The 21,936-nt window shown below is 38.4% G+C and overlaps 2 protein-coding genes across 2 annotated transcripts in view; one reads left to right on the top strand and one right to left on the bottom strand.

Annotated features, from left to right (window-relative positions):
* Window positions 1–14,223, bottom strand: part of LOC134544984 (mitochondrial ribosome-associated GTPase 2) — a 175,932-nt gene extending 161,709 nt beyond the window's left edge. Inside the window, exon 1 of the mRNA XM_063388538.1 lies at window positions 14,165–14,223. Coding sequence (XP_063244608.1) covers window positions 14,165–14,223 — 59 coding nt within the window. The remainder of the gene's footprint in view (window positions 1–14,164) is intronic.
* Window positions 14,224–18,958: 4,735 nt separating this feature from the next.
* LOC134544831 (uncharacterized protein DDB_G0291143-like) overlaps window positions 18,959–21,936 on the top strand; it is a 33,403-nt gene continuing 30,425 nt past the window's right edge. Inside the window, exon 1 of the mRNA XM_063388522.1 lies at window positions 18,959–19,038. Within this exon, the coding sequence (XP_063244592.1) occupies window positions 18,959–19,038 (80 nt within the window). The remainder of the gene's footprint in view (window positions 19,039–21,936) is intronic.

The following is a 21,936-nucleotide window of genomic DNA, read 5'->3' as shown; positions in this document are numbered from 1 at the left end:
TGTAATGTGAGAAAATAAAAAACTTGAAATTACGGGATTATGTAATACACAATTGTAGTAATAACTCTCAACGCATTAAATATCAGTGCAACAGGTGTTTAAGCAAGTTTATACACTATGAAAGATTAAAACGACACCTCAGGATTTGTGATAGACTGGCTGTGCATTCATCAGAATCAAGCTGTATATTTTGTAACAAAACATTAGCAAATATTTAAAGTGCAAAACAACATGAAATATATCGCTCTACTTTTAATGAAATCGATGATACTTCTCTCTGTGAAAATTGTGGTGTACCAATTTTTCAACCTGATAAAATGAATATACATTTACCGTCATGTAAAAGATTTACTTCGTACATTAAGAAGGCAATTTAAATCGAGAAATAATCAAGACTTTAGTAATTTGATTGCTTTGTTTTTTTTTGTACTTGTAGTGGTGTAGAATTTATGTAATTTCTTTTGTTTTTTAAAAGAACTTGTGTTTTTATTTTCTCATCCTGTAACCTTTACCCGAAATTACTTAATTTTGTTTATTGTCTATGTATCGATTCTATAGGTAGATTAATGATTGTTTTTTGATAAATTTAATAATTTTTTCATGAAATACAAATATCCAATATGGCAGTCGTAAAGGCTTATAGAATGATGGTAGTAGTTGATTTTAACCTCTTTTAGGATTTTGAACATGATTTATTGAAATTTTTATTGACATGACGTCTAATAAATCGACGAACAACGGCTGCACGCACGAAAAAGTGTCCCGTAACGCACATTGTCCCTCTACGGTGTGTCCCGTTACGCTCATTGTATGCTTGCGCCGCATCTCTCTTCCACTCGATTGGAACAACCATCGATTTGACTTTTAAATCATGTTTTCGTGGTTTGAATTATTAATAGTATGTAATTTAACGATCGTCCACCGATTTTCAGCACAATCGGTATGGTTATTTAAAAGTAATGTTGAATTTTCAAATACCTTTTTGTACAAACAATGTTGTTTTACAGTTACATATAATAATTCAAATTACACACGGGATCTTTTGCACAATGTTTTAAAAAGTATTGTAACACATTATAAATAAGTTTGGTGTATTTGGGATGCGTATTTTTTATAAAATTGTATTATAAAAACGAAATAATATTATTCCCCTATGGTGCTGACATCTACATTGACGGACGCGAACCCAACTAATCGTGCTATCTAACCACTTCCGCGGCAACCAGGCACTCGTTAATACATATTTTCCTTTGTTTATCGCGAGGGGCGTTATTATTAATGAATTATAAATAAAATTTCGTTCCCGAGGCCACAATTGCATATCATTTTGAGCACTGGAAGACATAAAAACGTAAAATATTCTCGACGAATTTTAATCTCGGGCCCAGCGCACCACGAGCGTCTGGGTTGGAGATAAAGCCGAAATTCTTTCTAAAACTTACTAATACTTATTTTATTAAGTGCAAGGACATTTTTATTAAATTCTACGTTTAATTTCACGACGAACAAACTTCATCGTTAAATATGTAATTGCGAAAAAGCGTAAAACATTCTCGACGATCTTGAAGCTAAATAGCAAACATGTATAAAAGTTATAGTTAAAATAATCTCTTCATTAAAGTAATAAACATATTTAAATGAATGAGTGCAAATTAAAGTAAATTCATCAATTAAATTGTAGATTTAATTTCACCCCTTCTTTGTATCCATACAAAATAGTGATAATTCAATAAAAATGATTCAATTTTATTCATGAAAGTATGCAATAATTTCATCAATGTTTTGTTATGACATCACGTTAAACTATCGTTGCATCATCCAGGTATCGAACGAAGCACAGGAATCGATCGAATCAATCAGAATATTGATTTAAAATTTATTTAATGAATTTTGGAATTTTTTCCGAATCTATAGCATTAAAATTATGGATTTTCAAGATAGCGGACATGAAATCATAAGTATGATCAGGTAGTACTACCTGATGATATATATGCTATGAAAAAAGTGGTGGGGGTCAGTCTGCCAGCAGCCACTGTGAGGGAAGGATCGATCACCATTTTTATATATTTTTTTTGCCCCCACCGGGTTCGAACTGAGGACTCCAAGCTCCATGTCGTAAAAGTATGTTTTTTTTTAATATTTTTATTATAATTTTCTAAATTGCATTTTTTATAAATTTATAAATTTTTCATTATTTCGGATAATAAATAAAGATTTTAAAGATGGCATCCATAATGTAAATTGCAACGGTGACGTCATAATTCAAAATGGCGGAAAATAAAATCCCGGAATGTTCGAGAAAACAAAATTACATCATCCAACATGTCGGATCCAAGATGGCGGATCCAAAATGGCCGCCGGGGTCAAGGTTAAAGGGCAAGGTCAAGGGTCAAGGTCACGGTCAACCAAGATGGCTGCCGTGATGTCACAAATCCAAGATGGCCACAATGACATCAGAGCAATCGGTCATTGCCCCGGCTCCAGCACCAGCGCCTGGCGCCGGACATACTATTATATACTACTCATCATTACCATCATTGAATTTGACCTGGATGGAAAGTCTACCATCAACAGTGCTGACCCCGATGGCAACGACGCCGACGACGGCGCAGATCCTGTTGGCAACAGAGTCAACAGTTGCACCTACTCTTCCAACATTGCAAGAGAATTCGACATGTGCAGTATCGTCATGAGAGCAGATCTTGAAGACTTCCATGGGTGATGTTTCACCAGTGTTGCACTGGTTGTCAACAGTGCCAGTGACGACAATAAAGGAAGCAGCAACTGGGGGTGATCCATTACCCAACTGTACTTACTGTGACAACATAAAAAAAAACTAGAAAATTCGTGATTACATAAAACACAATTGAAATAACAACTCTGAACACATTAAATGTCAGTGCAACAGGTATTGTAGCCAGTTTATATGCTATGGAAACTTAAAAAGGCACATGTGGTTTTGTAAAGCACTGGTTGAACATTCATCAGATTCAAGCTGTTTATATCATGTCATGAAATATACTGTAATTTTAATGTAATCAAAAATTCTTCTCTGTTGAAAAATGTGGTGTACCAATTAGTCAACCTGAAAAGAAAAAAAAAATGTCACGAGATGTAAAGGACTCGCTTCATGCTCTAGGAGTGATGCAGAAATCTAAAAATGCTAGTGATTTGGTTGTATTTATAATTGTAGTAGAGTATAATATACATAATATTCTTGTTTGTAAAAAAAAACTGGTATTTTGTTTCTTAAACCTGTCAGAATGATGTTATTTAATTATTTTTTTTTTGCAATGGCTGAGGATTGAACCCAGGACAGAAATCCATAGACTCAAACAGTAAACAAATAAGTAATTTTAAAAAAAAAATTCTTTGTTTTTTCTCGAATTTTTAGGTTAATAATTAGATAATTTCAATATCACGGTCAAGATGTCTGACAAGATGGCAGATGCCACTTTTGCCTGGTAATAAATACTATATTAAAATATTAAATTTATGTGATTTAATTCAATAAATATTTTTAACCATAAATTATATTTTCTGTACCGCCCAAGGATCAAACCAAGGACTAAAATCGACCGACTCAGTCAGTTATTTAATGGGTGATTTTTTTAATGATTTGTAGAATTATTTCTGAATAGTAATAAAAACTACTCCACTCTAGCGGGTTAAAATTAAACTAATATGGTGGCAGTGAACTTTAGCAGACGAAAACAAGATGGTCACCATGACATACTGTGTGAAGTAATATATGTTCCTTGTTTTAGTGGTGGGAGGTCAGTCTGCCGGTGGCCTCCTTGGAGCAAGGAACAGTTGTAATTTTTTGTGTTCACCAGGTTCGCACCATGGTAACTAAGCTCGTAGGTATGCTTTTTATCAAAATTATATTTTTTGGTTTTTATTATCTTTTTAAAATTTTATAGCTAAGTATTAATTGATTTTCAAGAGCACAGCCATAACTTTAATTTAAATGGCGAAATAATAATTCAAAATCGCAGAAAAATAGAGCAATGAATTCATTTAAGTTTTAAACATTCTATTTTAAATTATTTTACAGTTTTTAAATATTTTCCCTTAATTTTCGGGCGATTACAGATTTTCAAGATGGCGACCATAGTGAAAATTGCAACAGTTACATCATAACACAAAATGGTGGAAAGTTGGAAAATTAAAAATGGTAAATATTTCCAGAAAACAAAATGGTAGATGTGTTATAATTCAATGGCAAAATCTAATATGGCAGCCATGACAATTCAAGATGATGTACTGGCTATCAGCCTGAAGCCTGGCCTCAGATCGGCCTAAACATATTACTTAAGTTACAAGTAGAAATTTAAAGTTTAAAGTTAAACTTATTAATTTTTTTAAGTTTGTGATGTATTACACTTCAAAAAAATTAATAGCATACCTTCACCACAGTGTGTCGAGCATTTTTTCCCATGCAGTCCTTATTGTAGCCTTTCTCGCCATCCTGTGCCTTGAGCACAGTAGAAACGTGTTTCAGGTCAGACACATCACGACACGCCTGCGCACACAAATTACACAACACTGACAACTTCACAGGCCATACAGACACATGGTTACAGATTAAACATCAATTAATGCACTACAATAAAATATGCATCTATCCTCGGCCAGAACACAGTTCTGCAGGCTTGGTTTAACAAGGTTATTGCTAGCATAAGGCAAGAGGACCTACTAAGGCCAGGGAGGGACCATTCATTATGCACAATATAAGGAAGACCAAAAATGTTTTTTTTCTATAACAATTTATTATTAACTTTTTTTTTTAAATTCCTTCAGTCACTTTCAAAATACTCTCCTTCCATTATATGCGATACGCTTATAAAGTCTTTTTCCTCACTGCTTGAAGCACCTCTGAAATCCTTCAACTTTGATATCCTCCAGTGCCCTTTGCGAGGCTGTTTTTACCAACTCCACATCATCAAAATGCCACCCTTTTAGATTTTTCTTCATTCTCGGGAACAGGAAAAAGTCGCATTGGGATAGGTTTGGCAAATACAGAGGATGGGGAACGACAGACGATCCTTGAGAGGCCAAATAACGGATCAATCATAAGACAGTGTGTGCGGAGGCATTGTCGTGATGAAGGAACTAGGCACCTGATCGCTAAAGTTCTGAGTATTTCCTCCGCACATCCTCTCGCAAACATCATAAAACTTCCACATAAAAGTGCTGGTTAACAGTCTAGTCAGGGGGAACAAATTCCTGGTGCATAATTCCACGAACATCAAAATAGACAGTGATTATTGTCTCAACATTCGACTTGTCTTTTTTTTTTTTGGTCTGGGAGAGTTGATAGTCTTCCATTGGCTTGACACTTGCTTAATTTCTGGGCGATTCCTAAAACACTAACACTCATCACCTCTAATGACTTTTGTCAGAAACTTTGGATCACTTTCAATCTCTTTTTTCAAGTCCTGGCTCAAATTCAATCGAATGTTTTTTTGATGCTGTTTGAGAAGGCGAGGAACAAATTTAGCTGCAAAATGTATTATTTGTAAATCTTCATTCAAAATCCGCTGTCACGAGCTCCAACTCACTCCTGTCACTTCTGAAATTTTGTCAAGTGAAACGACGATCCTCGTTGATTTTTTGGCGGATATTTTCAACGTTTTCATCTTTTAGAGATGTTGAAGTGTACCCAGAACGAGCTTGGTCTTCAACACTCATCTCACCACATTCAAAGCACCAAAACCACTCGAAAACATGTGTGGCTCGTAGCATCCTCCTTGAAAGCCTGTTGAAGCATTTGGTAAGCTAACGTTGATTTTTAAAGTATGAAACAAAATTTCAAATACATTCATTGTTCTTTTTCGCAGGCGGAACACAAGAACAGTAAGAGAAAAAACAATACTATAGTCAAACATTAACCTACAAACTGATGCCATCTGGGCAGCTGTCTAGCAGAAGAACTCTCTACTACGTCTACGAATGACAGCGTGCTCTCAGTCCATTTTTTGGGTCCCCCCCTTCATACAGGACAGATATGGGTGTCCAGACTGTATCATCACACACTCATAAGAACATCTCACAGTCACTCTGCCATTCTTGCCACAGAGACATCGTATACAGTACCTACAAGAAAGGTTTGGGTGACTGGATGGACTATTTAACCACTTACCCATGAAGACTACTCAAACTCAGTGCAACTCGGCCCTCACAAAGCTCTTCATCACCTTCCAGCCTAGCTGTATTGTATACCCAGTGCTGTAGGAAAGAAGTGGCCCTACTCCTCTGCCCTATGGTCACATTGGAACAATTACTAAGTAGTATTTAACATACAGAACAACCCTGCTCTGACAAATCTTATCACCACCGTCCGGCCTTGCTGCATTGTGTATCTACAGATCTATGAATAAAGTGGTTTTAATGTTATCTACACTCACTTGATAAATTGACAAAAATATATTTCACCTTCAGTATCACCAAAATTACGAATTTCCAAGCTAGCTGCAACTTATAACTACAGCACTAGGAACGAAGTGGACCTACTGCTCCTCTGTTCTCTGCACACCGTTGAAACTCTGTTCGCTGCACACAGTTGGAAGCATGACTAATCATTATTTCACATTCAGTACTTTCACTACATTCCGGCCTAACTACATCGTATATCGATAGCTGTAGGAACAAAGTGGAGATAACTAACGAATAATTAACATCCAGTTAAACGTGGCCCTTACAAATCTTATCATTAACATTCGTCCTAGATTAAGCGTTTATCCAAAGCTGGAAAAACGAAGTGGCCTTACACCTCTTCACACAACTGCATACGCTTGGAACAGTTATTAACCATTAGTTCACATTCAGTACCACTCAAGCCTTACAAAGCTCATCACAACATTGCAGACTTGCTGCACCGAATATTAACAGCTGTAGAAATGAAGTGGCGCAACTCCTCCTTTGTGATCTGCACATACTTGAAACAATGACAAATTATTATTTCACGGTTAGTAACACACAGCCCTCACCACATTAAAGCCTGGTCATGACGATATCCACATCTGTAGGATCGTAGTAACCCTACTACTCCTGTCTTCGCGGCCCTCACAAATCGCTTCACTACCTTCCAGCCTATTCGCATCGTATATCCAGAGCTGTAGGAGCAAAGTGGCCCTATTTCTCTTTCCTCTGTACACACTTGAAACAATGACTTGCCATTATTGCACATTCAGTAACAAGACACCTCACAGATAGATCCTTTCACCGTTTCTGGCCTGGTTGTGCCATGTATCCACAGCTACAGGAACGAAGTAACCCTATTCCTGTCCTCTGCACACACTTAGAATAATAACTGAATAGTATTTCAACTTCAGTACCACGGGGCCACCACTCAACCATTCACTTGGCAGCATCGTAATTCCACAGCTGTAGGAACTAATTTGCCAAACCCATCCTCTGACCTCTATACACACTTATAACAATGGTTAATCATTATTTCAGTCCAGATTTACACAGCCCAAAAGATACCTTCACCAATTTCCGGACTAGCTTTATCATATATTAAGAGCTGTAGAAACGAAGTAGCCCTGTTTCTTCTCTGTCCTCTGCAAACACTTAAAACAAAAACTAACAATTATTTCACCTTCAGTACCACAGAAGCCTTAGAAAGCTTATGACCAAACAAAGTGGCACCACTTCATCTCTATCCTCGGCAAAAACTTAAAGAACATTTAACTATTATTTCACATTCGGTATCATACAGCCCCCACATATCCCTTCACCACTTTCTGGCCTGGCTGTGTCTTAAATCCATAGCTGTAGTAACGAAGTAGCCCTAATCTCCTTGTCCTCTTATATCAATGACTAACTAGATTTCACCTTCAGTAACGTGTGGCCCTCAGAGATCTTTTCACCACCTTCCGGTCTAGCTGCATCGTACATCCACAGCTGAGGGTAAAAATAGCCCTAATACTTCTCTGTCCTTTGAACACACTTAGAACAATGACTAACCATTATTTGACTTTCGGTCTAATGAAAACCCCACAGATTCCTTCACCACTTTTCCGCCTGTCTGTGTCATACATCCACAGTCATAGGAACGATGTAGTCCTATTCCTATGCAAACACTTAGCCCAATAACGAACTAGTTTTCAACTTCAGTACTACACGACTGCGACTTATTCTTTTTACCATTTTCCGGTCTGGCCGCATCGAGTACCTACAGCTGAAAAAGAACTGGTCCCACTCATCTTCTGTCTTCTGCACACCCTAATAACAATGACTAACTAGTATTTCACCTTCAAGAGCGCGCGGCCGTCACAAAGTTCATTACCACTTTCCGGCGTGACAGTGTCGTACATCCACCGCTGAAGGAACAAAGTCTCCCTACTGCTTCTCTATCCTATGAACACACTTAAAACAATGACTAATCATTATATCATGTTTATTAACATGCAGCCCTAACAAAGCTCAAAACCAAATGTAAGCCTAGCCATGACGATATTCACATCTGTAGGAACATGGAACCCCTAATCCTCCTGTCTTGTGTACACACTTAAAACAATGACTTTATATTATTTCACCTTCACCTGCCATGTGGCCCTCACGAAATGCACCACTAACTTATGGAATAGCTGCATCGTATATCCACAGCTGTAGTCACAAAGTACTTTTACTCCTCCTCTGTCTTCTGCACACAATAATACAATGACAAACCATTATTTTACTTTCAGTACCATTTGACCCTCACAAAGCTCATGGCCACCTTCTACCATAGCTGCATGGTGAATACAAAGGTGTAGGACCAAAATTTACTACTCCTTCCCAGTCCTTTGTACTACCTGAAACAGTGACTAACTAGTTATACCTTTTAGGCAAAAGTGGTCGTAAAAGCTGATCTCCTTGCAGCCTTACAGTGTTTTATATCCACAGTTGTAGGAACAAAGTGGCTCTACACCTCCTCTTAAGCCTGAGTCCACTTGGAATAAAGACTAACCATTATTTTCCCTTCAGGATCACACACCCATCAAAAAGCTTTTCACTACTTTACATCCCAACTGAGTGTATATCCACAGTAATAGGAACGAAGTAGTTCTATTTCTCTTCTCTCCTCTGAACAAACTTGTAGCAATGGTTAACCAATATTTTATCATCATACAACGAGTAGTTCGTAAAGCTTTAGACCCATTTCCAGACTAGCCGAGTCGTATATCCAAAGCTGTAGGAATGAAGTAGCTCTACTCCCCCTCCTCTGTCCACTGCACACAATTGAAACAATGACTCAACATTACATCACATTAAGTTACAGACGGCAATCACTAACCCTTCACCACTTTCCTACCTGGCTGTGTCGTATATCCACGGCTGTAATATCTTTTTGGCCTTAATCCTCCTGTAGTTTGCACTAACTTAGAACAACGACTAACTTGTATTTAACATTCACTACCACTTGGCCCTCACAAAGCTCATGCCACATTCCAGCCTTGCTGCAATGTATATCCAAGACTTTAGGACGGAAGTGGTATTACTTCTTCCCTGTGCTCTGCACATACTTGGAACAATGACAAAAATTAATTCTTGTTCAGTACAATGTGGCACCCACAGATAATTTCTCTACCTTCCAATCTAGATGATACACATATCCAAGCTGTACGGAAAAAATCACCTCATTCCTCCCTTGTTCGCTGCACACACTTAGAAAATGATTGCTAGAATTTACCTGCAGTATCACCTTGGCTCCACTAATCCCTTTATGAAATCTCGACCTGGATGTGATGTATATACTAAGACGTAGGAACAAATATTATACTCCTCCTCCTGTCCTCTGCACACTCCCGGAGTGTGAGCTCATATATTATCTCGTCCTTAAGGAGATACTCCGAGTGATCATGATTAACTAAGTTTCAAAACTCTAAAGCAACATATAACTCTTACTCTAGGTTGACATGCAATGCACAAAACACTCTTACCTTTAACTTAAATTACCACTTAAACTATTTGGTTGCGCCCTGACACTGCATTATCAGTGGGTCGCGTACTCATAACTCTATGCATTCCCGCCAACGAAAGGAGGGCAATGTCCTCACAGGTGATGGACGGGGTGAAGAGGGGGGAGTAGGGTAGCCTCGTGCGGACACGCACGCTTGATAAGGTTACACCGGTCGTCGCTCCGCGCGACGGCTCGGGTCGTCGGGCGAGGTGAAAGGTAGGAGGGGTGTTTGTGACCTTGTGTGGAGCATGTCTGATACCGCGCCGCGGTCGGCACAGCTGAAGACCGCTGGCGACGTCTTGCGCGAAACTTAGTGGACTAATATTAGTTATATGGAATTAAAATTAAAGATACTTACATTCGCGCTAAAAAAAAAAATAAAGATGCCCGCTCAAATATTTATATAAAAAATTCAAATATCTAAAAATTTAATTAGTTTATGTTATTTTTACTGGGATTGTTTAGAGAGGAAATCGCACACTAATAAACTAGAAACCACCAGCACTGCTACCATTATGTGTTGGGGATCTTTAAGGTTTCACAATAATATTAGAAATGAACAGAAACAAGGTGTGATTCCGTCTGAAATATAATTACTCCATACTGAGGAAACTTATAACAGATACAAGAAAATATTAATGTACAATATTAATTACATTCTTAAACAGCTCTCAGGTATATTCAGAAAGAAAGAAAAAAATTATGGGCTGGCACGACAATAAATTATAAAATGTTTTCATTAAAAAAATACATAAACCAATAATAAAATACAAATATGTTTAAACCATCCCAGTATATATTATTAAAGTCCAGAAATTATGTTTATCTAATTAACTTTGTCTGATGGCGTAATTTAAGAAAGTTCAGAAAAGGTTAAAAGATACAGAAGCACCGGAGGTCAGGGCTTCGTTTCATGGAGATCACTCGGGAACATTGTGCCAGGGCGCCATGTGTTGTTGAGGAAGGGTGGTGAAAATGTCAATTCGGCGTCCGGCTCTCGGACCCTGTCTGGAACAGTCCGAATCAAAACTGATCAGAACTTGTACACAGACAGTATAAACTGGGCAGAGAATGCCCGCAAAAGTTAAGGGGAGGTTGGGGAATGTCGCGGATCGTAACTCACTAGACAGGGAAGTTGGCTTCTATTTTCTGATGCGTCACCAGCCAGGAACTGGAAACCGCAAATATGCGGCTGGCGCGGAAGTTTCTACCATTTCAAAAAAAAAATTATTTAAAAGAAAATAACTATTACTCTTTATACTATGCAGACGGACTAAACTACTTGAAGAAGATTATAGGGATAGCATCCCTTATTTAAGCGACTACATCGTCGGTTGCGGTCGGATGGAAGTCTTGCAGTGTGTTGATCCGCCGATAATCACAAACGATCCGTCTGCAGTCGCGACGCGAAGTGTCCCGCGAAGAACCGCGTCTCGTAATTAAAAGTAAATGTTAAACCAACACTATAGGGGGGACTGGGACGTCCGGACCGAAAGGTTCCGAAGTTCCCCGAGTGGGAATCATAAAAAAACTCTGACTTGGATGTCTCGAAGTTGGTAGCACTGGCCGACTTTAGCGCTACCTGTTGAGGGGTGTCTGAAATAAAAAAGAATCGACTCACCCAAGACGTCTGCTTTAACCTGGGGATAAAGTCGCAGTCTGGTGCTGCACTCTGGCGGCCTACAGGGGAAGTTAGCTGGAAGGTTAGTAAGTTTGTCACCAGATGTTGCGGTGGTCAGCTCCACGGGCTCGCCACAAGAGAAGAAGTTACTATGTCCACCGCTAAATGTTGTGTGTGGTCCATCTTAGTCGGTCAACTTTTGGTGAGGTTACGCCAGGTCAATTCTCTTGGCCTAACTTCTCAGAACTTAAGGGGGGGTTGATAAAAGGAGGGCAGAAAACGCAACCGGGAAGGGAACGGGCCTCCTAGCCGTGACTTTCGGGGAGTGAACCTAAGACGTATGTGTGACGGTAAAGGCTCGTCTCTGAGAAATGGTAACAACTCGTCCAGAGCTGTTGCATGCAGTTTTAGTCATGAAGGGAAGTAATGTTACAGGCCTGGGACGTGCCTGCAAGCGAGAGAAATTTCAAACGGGCTGCCAACGAAGTATTAGATTTGCAAAAGATCCGATAGGTCTCTGGGAAAGGTGCTTCAGTCTACTGGCACAAAGTTTAACTAAGGGGAGTACACCAGCCTAACAAAGTGTAAATCACCCAATAGTAACCAAATTATAAAGCAAATAATTTAAAATTATAATAAAAATTTAAAAAAAAAAATCGTGTCGAAATGTTAATTTCCGGCACAACTTTTTTAACTGTACTGTAGAATTAAAAATTATAATAAATAAAACTTTTACATTAAAAACTATATGGGCATTATTTTAAATTATCTTTAAAGCTAGGTATCAACTAGAAAATGAATCTTTAAACAAAAATACATATTATAAAAATTCTATAAATTATCACAAATATATAATACTGTAATAATAGTTCTAAAAATTAGACATGGACCTAAAAGAATTAATTAGACCGTGACTCGTATATTTCATACGATATATTTTCTGGGGAGAGTTTTGAACATATAATTTTATTTAAGCTCTTAAAACCAAAAGTATTTTCTTGCGACTTCCAAATGATATTTCATAACTTCGTTGTTGTTTGTACATATTTTCAGGTACAAACTAGTTAAATGGATCTCCACTACGCTGGGTGTACTGACGGTCTGGTTGGGACACATTTAAGGAACTGCTGACACTTACTTGGATGTTGCCAACGAGACGAGAACAAACCAAATTGTTTTCGAATTTGCTAAAACAATCAGCCGTGAGTAGGCCGATTTTGCATGCCTCGGTTACGCACGTGTCTCCAAAACGTATGCCTTAGCACACTCGTTGCAGGGCTGCCTTGAGGCGGTGCGAAACCTCTTCACACCACCTTGGATCGCAGCATTTCATTACATTTTATGCAAAACAGAAAACTTCATTAGGTTTTATTCACGACGGAAAAGTTCGTTCTTGCACCGACCGACCAACATGCCGCACGCCCATCCATGATCGAGTCCAGTCATGGTCTACTGCGTGGCTAGACTCCCCTTCCCTCGCTCGCCTGCGTCACTTCTCGTTCCCCTCCGTCGTCAAGCTCGCCGCCGCACACATCAAACTTGGGAGGAGTTAACGTATTTTATTAGACAAGTGTACAACCACATAAAATTTACATCAAAGAATATTCTTTCTAAAATATATTTTTAAATAAAATACTAAAACTTTAACTATGATGATAAACTATTTCAACCAACCATTTCAATAATCTACAACAGCTATAATTGCTATTTTAAAAAAAATATTTATTTAAAAAAATTAATCTAAATTAATTTCAACTAAAGTCAACAAAATAAAATAATACAAAAGTATTTATTACATGATAGATAAAAATCCTTTAACCATTTGAAATCTTAAGATATTCCTTAAAATGTTATGACGAGGTATTAAAGTAACTCGCGTCACACGCGGGTTACAACCACGCAAGCATTACAAAGCTTATCACTCCCTTCCTGCCTGGCCACGTGTATACTCTAGGAACGAAGTGGCCCTACTCCTTCCCTGTCCTCTGCACACACTTAGAACATTAAACATGCTAGTACAAGTAAAAACAGTACCATTGGCCATCATAGATCCCTTCACCACTTCCCGTTCTGGCCGCGTTATATATCCTTAGCTGCAGGAACTAAGTGGCCCTAGTTTTCCCCTGTCCACTGCAAACTTAGACAAATGACTGGCTAGTATTTCACATTCATTACCATGTGGATCCCACAAAGCCCTTCACCACCTTCCAGCCTAGCCGCATTACATATCAACAGCTGTAGGAACTAGGTAGCCCTATGCCTCCTCTATCCTCTGCACACACTTGGAACAATGACTGGCTAGTATATCACCTGCAGTACAACATGGCAATCAAAGATCTCTTCACCACCTTCCAACCTGGACAGGTCGTATATCAACAGCTGTAGGATATAAGTGGCCCTACGACACCTCTGCACACACTTGGAACAATGACTGGCTAGTATTTTACATGCAGTAACATTTGGCCCCCACTTAGCCCTACACCACCTTCAGAACTGGCCTCATCGTATATCCACAGCTGTAGGTAAGAAGTGGCTTTAATTCTCCTCTGTCCTCTGCACACACTTATATCAATGACTAACATGTATCCTACCTGCAGTACCACGTGGCCCCCACATCCCCCATCACCACCATCCGGCCCGGCTGCGTCATTGCTCCATAGTTGTAGGAATGAGATAACACCATCTCCTCCTCTGCCGCCAACTGCTCGCACTCGTCGAGTGTCTACGAAGTGCTGCCCCTGAAAGCACCATCGCTTTTACATTTGAACTTGTCCTTAATTAATTATTTTGATACAAACCAAACACAAGCATAAACTTAGTGATGCATTGCAACCCTTCAAGTTTCCATTGACTTTGAAACTACTTGGATTCTTACTGTACTGGGTGACACCTTTATGGCACTATTTTTAGGCGCATATATTTTTTGAGGTAATATAAATTTTTAAGATTTATTTAATTTATCTGAGATAAATAATTAAATTTGAACTATTAAGGATTGGCTTTGAGTAAAGGATAAATACTCAATTTTCCATTTTAAAACTAAAGTTTTTTAATATTACATTAATTAAAATACTTCTAAAAAAATCTGAATAAATATGTGCAATTTTATGTATGTGTAAAAAATAAATGGGTGTAGGGGAAGTCTCGATTAGAGACGAGTTCAGCATGATGTAGGAGGTTGTTTGTTGTAGCATTTCTTCGCTGCCTTTAGTGCTCTAGCGCGAAGACCGACGAGAGCTTCAACCGTTCCAAGGACTGGCTGCCAGCGACGGAGCGGGCAAGTTAGGGAGTCGCGGGCTTGCGAACCGTGAGTGAACTGCGGAATTGAGATCGCGGCCGCGGACCTGGAATCACGCTTTTACCACGCACAGACTTCTGCTCCTTGACTTCGCAAAGTGTTCGGTTCTATAAAGTATAAGAAGGCAGCATCGCGCAGCATTTCCAGAATTTGTTCTTTTTCAGTTGAACAATAGTGCGAGTAGGCTACTGTGTGCGGACCTTGAAGCCAGACCTTTTAATTTGCACTGGATACAGAAAACGAAAACGGCAAGACGTGTACTCGGTAGCATCTCGGCTTGTGTTCGCCCCCCCCCCCTTCCCCCTCGTTCATCGCGAAAAGCCCTACAGTTTTTCTGCTCCCTCCCCTCCCCTGCTGCCAGACATGCGCACATGAGTTTTCGTAGGGCTTAAATATGCTTGTATCCATTGGCCTTGGCTTTATACCCGTCACTTAGGTCTTTAGCGCTAGTTGTTTGGTATCGCTCGTGTCGCAGCTGAGATGAGACATGTATAACATATAGTCATTGTTTGATTGTTTGGCTAGTATATGTTGGCCATACTTGAAAAGTAATATGTTATTGCTGCTCTGTTATTGTTTTTATAAATTAATGTTTCAGCCTAACACCTTCTAAATTTATTCTGGCCTTACTGTAGTTTACGCCTGCGGGCGGACATGATTTCAGGGTGGCTACAGATACTCTGCCGAAAAATTCTCTGACATTTCCCCGAAATTTCCAACTGTTAAAATACTTTGCTGTGACGTAACTTAAAAATTTCCCCTAGAATTTCTTTCAATGCAAATTGTATCCAAATAGTAAATTACCAACCTCATTTATTATATTGCACTTTAAATTAAATGAAAACATTACTCAACAAAAGATCCTTTCTGATGTTATCAACCACTACATCATAGGTACAAAATTTGGTGCTCTACTTGAGTTAACGAATATCACTTTCATGAAACACATCAAATTTTGAAATGAAGTTCACACAGTCGCACATATTATTCAAAAATATGTAATGAAAGCTATGATGGTTATATCAGTCATGTCACCAGTGTACAATATAAAGACACATTTCAGTTATTAGACGAGGTTCCTCAAACTTAGAAAATAAAATTATTGGTTTATTTTAAACTAAAAAACCAACACAATATCACTTTTACTTTGTTAGGGCTTTGATTTCTTCTTCGATCAAAGAAGCTGGCTTTCGTGCTTCCTCCAAAAACTTCTGTTTCTTAAACTCCAACTGTTTTGCAATGGATGCAACTAGTTTTTTTTTCACATTAATTCTCTCTTCCTCATCTGCTTCTCTGGACTGCTTTTCCAGTGCTTCAGAATAACGGGCTCTTGCATTTCTGGCAAAACGAAGTAACTTCTTGGTTATCTGTAGCTTTTCAATTCCACCTTCAGCTAGCACAGCATCATATACTTGTCTTTGTGCTAAAAGAGACATTTCCTTCTGATTTTCAATTATACATTCTCGATTTACCGAAAATCCTCTCTCCAAGCTACTGTTTCCATGAGACAAAATAAATACAATTTTTAAGACGAAGTCAAATCTTGGTAATCACCAGTCTCATAAATCATTTCAAGCCACAATCTGTCTAGCCTATGATCTTTCACACAAAATGCCAACATTTTTTCCCTGAAATTGGGCAGACTGAAAATACTCTTGAACTGACGATCTATGCAATCTGCGGTCATGCCAGAGATCCAGTTGTTTGCTACCAATATATCCAAGAAACACCTCATTCGTTCATCATGCACTGCCTGTAGAACAGAAACTGCTGGATCTAAAAATGATATGGCTTTGGTCAACTTGAACTTCAGAGGTGAACGATCCAATAACTTATCTGCAGATCTTTTGCAAACAAATTTGACAATCTCGTTTAAACAATAGGATGTCTTTCTCAACCACATCATTTGATTCGCGAAGAGCTTTTCTTGTAGCATACCCAATATCCAAATTCTTTACAGGTTGCAAGTTATTCTTGTCTGAAACATCAATGTCACACAACACTGACTTTGCAGCAATAACATCTGCTTTTACAAATCTTGACATTAAAGAATGCAAGACACTATTTAAAGAACCATAAATCAGTGGTGCTAGAGACACATCATCCCGAAACTTGCGAAGGAAAGGTTCAATTTCACTTTCTAAAGAAACAAAGAAAGTAAGTTTAGCTGTCAACATTTTATCTTTAACAGATGATGCAACAGTCTGAAAGCTTTGGCAGCTTGGTACTTTCTTTAACTTTGTGGCTTCTGTCACATACTTCTGAACGTTGGGAAGAATTTCTGCCGCTCTCTCTGCAGCCTGGACATTTTCAAGCCACCGAACAAAACATAATTTCTTGGGGAATGCCGAAGAATCAGTGAAATGAATGTAATCAGCTCTACATGCTGGGACATTCTTAAACAAATAATAAAGAGCTCTCAAAAATTCAATAATCTTCCATTCGGTCACATTTACAGCAGCTTTAAAGGCACAATGAAGAGTGTGCAAGCCACAACTTCCAATGTCAAGCATCACAAAATCTTTCAAATTAACATTTGCACTTTTGAGTTCGCGCAATTTTTAATATTTGGTCCATCCATTAACACTTGTAATAAGTTAATCTGTTTTAACTCTGAGAGAGCACTACTGAACGCTGTCAACAAATCAATTGATGTAGCATGACCTAAGAATGCAGAGTTCAAATACCGAGTCAATACTCCGTTAAGCTTATTGTTCCAAAACAGTACCGAAATATCCATCGGTCACTTTTGAGCAACCTTGTTTAAGGACTCATCAAATCCTACAACTATCTGTGGACACTGCAAGCACAAATCTACAAGTTCATCGAGAAAGTATGGAGCAATTCCATGCAAAATAGTGTACCCAATTTTCTCTCTTCCTAGCTGCATCTTCTGGGTAATGTCACTATCAGGAAACATTAATTTAAAGAGATCCACACATTTTCCAGAAGCACGCATGGAAGTGTGCGTCATTACAGTCTGAATACACCAATATACTTCAGAATTGTGACATTCTCCTGAAGAATGAAACTGTTCAATGGGGAAACCTTTTCTTTATGCAAATTTGAACTCAAAACCTGAAACAAAACCAGGTGTAACTTACTTACTGTCTTAATATATTTTTATGATGCATTCCTGAAATGCGAGAACACAATAAGAATCCTCTAGATCATATTGAAATTGATTTTATAATAAGTTATTTTTAAAAATTGCATAACTGTAATAACTCTAATAAGACAAATGCTGCAATTAGCCTAATATTAATTAATTTAGGTATTACAAAGTGTGGACTTTACTGTCACAACAACGCATTAAAAAGTATAATGGCAAATCTGTGAGACGACACTTCCTTCATCAGATGAAGTGCCTGGGACAGGCAGACATGAAGATTGACATGTATCTGAAGTTGCTGAAGATGAATTCTGTTTGAAATATACTGAAAGTGAATAAGTCTTTCTTCTGCTTTCTACAGCTGCTTGGTGTTTCTTGCCGGTGATATGACTTCTTACGGCTCGTTTACCCATGTTACTTAGATTGAATTTTGTATGGCAAAAAGTACACATAGCAGAGTATTGATCCCCGGGCGATTCTCTTAGCCAGTTCTTGAAGTCTGGATCTAAAAGCCATGATTCGTTAAATACTGTTTTTCTGAATTTCGACATGGCAACTAAGTGGTGGTTAAGTCTGAACAATTAAAAATATTAAACCATAACTCAAATGCCTGAAGTTTTTTTAAAACTTATATTAGATTTTACGTGTTTCAAATAGTATTCTACTGAATTAACATTAATGCATTACTACTGTCGACGTTCATAACACAGAAGCACTCTTGATGATGAGGAATCGCAGTTATCACTCGCAAAGGCATGTCGAATGGCAACCTTGCATGATGACACTTCAAAACAGCTAATAAATAAAAAAAAGTTGTTTATGTTCACACTACAGACAAAAATTCCACGATGTTATTTACGGAAAACTACATCCAACTAGTCAACATGCACGCACGCAAGGCACAAGCGTGCAGTGGCTATCTAAGTCAATTGTTTTCGAACGATCGAACTGTCCGTCCGCCATTACGTTGAAGACATGCTCGGCACTCGCTGGACGCAGCTCGACACGGTCCGGCGCGGCGCAGTCAAGAAGCTTGAGGATGTCGGCACGGTCCAGTGGGCCAGCATAAAATGCAAGCACGCACCCTGAATTTTCGCGATTTTGTTTTTAAGGGAAAAAAAAGTGGGAATATAATGGGTAGAAACAATTTTTATGTAGTTGAAATAAAATAAAATGCATTAAAATAGTGTGTAAAAATGACAAATCGCAAAATTATTTTACAACAAAAAATTTCCTGCACCTTGGCCAGAATTCCCTGACATTTCCCTGTTCTCCCTGACTTTTCCCGGTTTCCCCGGTCTGTTGCCACCCTGAATTTTAACTTCCCCCAGTTTCTTGCCATGACAAACCTCAGTTCGGCGCCTGGCCAATCACCAATTAATTTAAGAGTTGAGTTCTGTTTTTTTTTTCTCAGTTGGGCTCAGTCCCCCTTACGCCCTGTATATTCTTGAGGCAATGTCCTTTTTGAGAGCTAGTTTCATTATCTTGGTTTTGAGTAATAATAAATTGGACTCAAAGTTTTTCTGCATACATAAAACTATCAAAGGTGGTGTGAAGAGGTTTCGCATGTATCGGGAGGCACCGCCTCAAGGCAGCCCTGCAACGAGTGTGCTAAGGCATACGTTTTGGAGACGCGTGCGTAACCGAGGCATGCAAAATCGGCCTACTCACGGCTGATTGTTTTAGCAAATTCGAAACAATTTGGTTTGTTCTCGTCTCGTTGGCAACATCCAAGTAAGTGTCAGCAGTTCCTTAAATGTGTCCCAACCAGACCGTCAGTACACCCAGCGTAGTGGAGATCCATTTAACTAGTTTGTACCTGAAAAGATGTACAAACTACAAAGAAGTTATGAAATATCATTTGGAAGTCGCAAGAAAATACTTTTGGTTTTAAGAGCTTAAATTAAATTATATGTTCGAAACTCTCCCCAGAAAATATATCGTATGAAATATACGAGTCAAGGTCGAATTCATTCTTTTAGGTCCAGGTCTAATTTTTAGAACTATTATTACAGTATTATATATTTGTGGTAATTTATAGAATTTTTATAATATGTATTTTTGTTTAAAGATTCATTTCCTAGTTAATACCAAGCTTTAAAATTAATTAAAAATAATGTCCATATACTTTTTAATGTAAAAGTTTTATTTATAATATTTTTGAATTGTACAGAAAAGATAAAAAAAAGTGTAAACTGTTTGGAGTTGATACTTTTGGTCATTTCTCTTTTACGAGGATAGCACTGTCATGCTTACTGTGTCAAGTTTTGATTATAGTACAAATCCATAAGAATATTAAAAACACAAATTTCCGTTTAATCACTTTTATTTCAACTTGTCTCCTACATCATTTCTGCTTGTGTTTTGTAGTAAATAAATATTTATTTGGGAATTGCAAGAATTTGGAACAGCTGTTTAGCAACCGGAAAAATATTAATTTAATTATGACAAAAAAAATGTTTTAAACTTTCTAGTGCTGTTCGTACTGGTTATTCGCATTGTTGTCTCAGCATTCAGTGGCGAGTTGTGGCTACATGATACTGAAGGTGAAATAATGTTTATTCACATTGTTCCAAGTGTGTGCAGAGGACAAGTAAAAATAGGTCGATTTCTTTCCTACAGCTGTGGATAAATGACATGGTAGTGCCGAAGGGTGGTGAATTCCTCTGTGGGTGTCAAGTGGCACAGAAAGGTTAAATGCCAGCCAGTTATTGTTCTAACTGAGCAGTGGATGGAAGTAGGACCATTTTGTTCCTACAGTTGTGGATGTATGATGCAGCTAAGCTGGTATATATGTAAGGAATCTGTGGTGGTTCCAAAGTACTGGAGGCTAAATACTGTTTAGTTACTATTTAGTTAATATTCCAAGAGTGTGCAGAGGACAGGAGGAGGAGTATAAAATTTGTTCCTACGTCTTAGTATATACATCACATCCAGGTCGAGATTTCATAAAGGGATTAGTGGAGCCAAGGTGATACTGCAGGTAAATTCTAGCAATCATTTTCTAAGTGTGTGCAGCGAACAAGGGAGGAATGAGGTGATTTTTTCCGTACAGCTTGGATATGTGTATCATCTAGATTGGAAGGTAGAGAAATTATCTGTGGGTGCCACATTGTACTGAACAAGAATTAATTTTTGTCATTGTTCCAAGTATGTGCAGAGCACAGGGAAGAAGTAATACCACTTCCGTCCTAAAGTCTTGGATATACATTGCAGCAAGGCTGGAATGTGGCATGAGCTTTGTGAGGGCCAAGTGGTAGTGAATGTTAAATACAAGTTAGTCGTTGTTCTAAGTTAGTGCAAACTACAGGAGGATTAAGGCCAAAAATATATTACAGCTGTGGATATACGACAAAGCCAGGCAGGAAAGTGATGTAATGTTGAGTCATTGTTTCAATTGTGTATAAAGGTAAGAGGAAGAGTATAGTTACTTCGCTTCTACAACCAACCCGAAAGTTTATGTGTTTTGTAAAGCTTGCATGGTACTGAAGGTGAAAACTAGTTAGTCATTGTGCTAAGTGTGTTTAGGGGACAGGAGGATTGGGACCACTTCATTTTATAGCAATGGATATACGACACAACTAGGCTGAAAAGTGGTGAAGGAAACTGTGGGGGCCGCGTGAAACTGAACGAGAAATAATTGTTAGCCATTGTTCCAAGTGTGTGTAAAGGACAGAGGAAGACAAGTGCGACTTTTTTCTACAGTCGGGGATAAATGACATGACTAGACCGAAAGGTGGAAATGAATTTTGCATGGCATTAGTGATACTGGAGGTTAAAGAAGCGATAGTGTTGTTCCAAGTATGTGCAGATGACAGAGGAGGAGTATGGCTACTTCGCTCCTACGGCTATTGATACACGACTCGTCTAGTTTGGAAAAAGGTGTGAAGCTTTGCAAATTACTCGTGGTACTGATGATGAATTATTTATTAACCATTGTTCCAATTGTGTTC

Source organism: Bacillus rossius, chromosome 1 (assembly GCF_032445375.1).
Source record: "Bacillus rossius redtenbacheri isolate Brsri chromosome 1, Brsri_v3, whole genome shotgun sequence".
NCBI classification, from domain to species: Eukaryota; Metazoa; Arthropoda; class Insecta; order Phasmatodea; family Bacillidae; genus Bacillus; species Bacillus rossius.
Note: the sequence above shows the minus strand (reverse complement) of the source record. Positions and strands in the feature narration are given on the sequence as shown.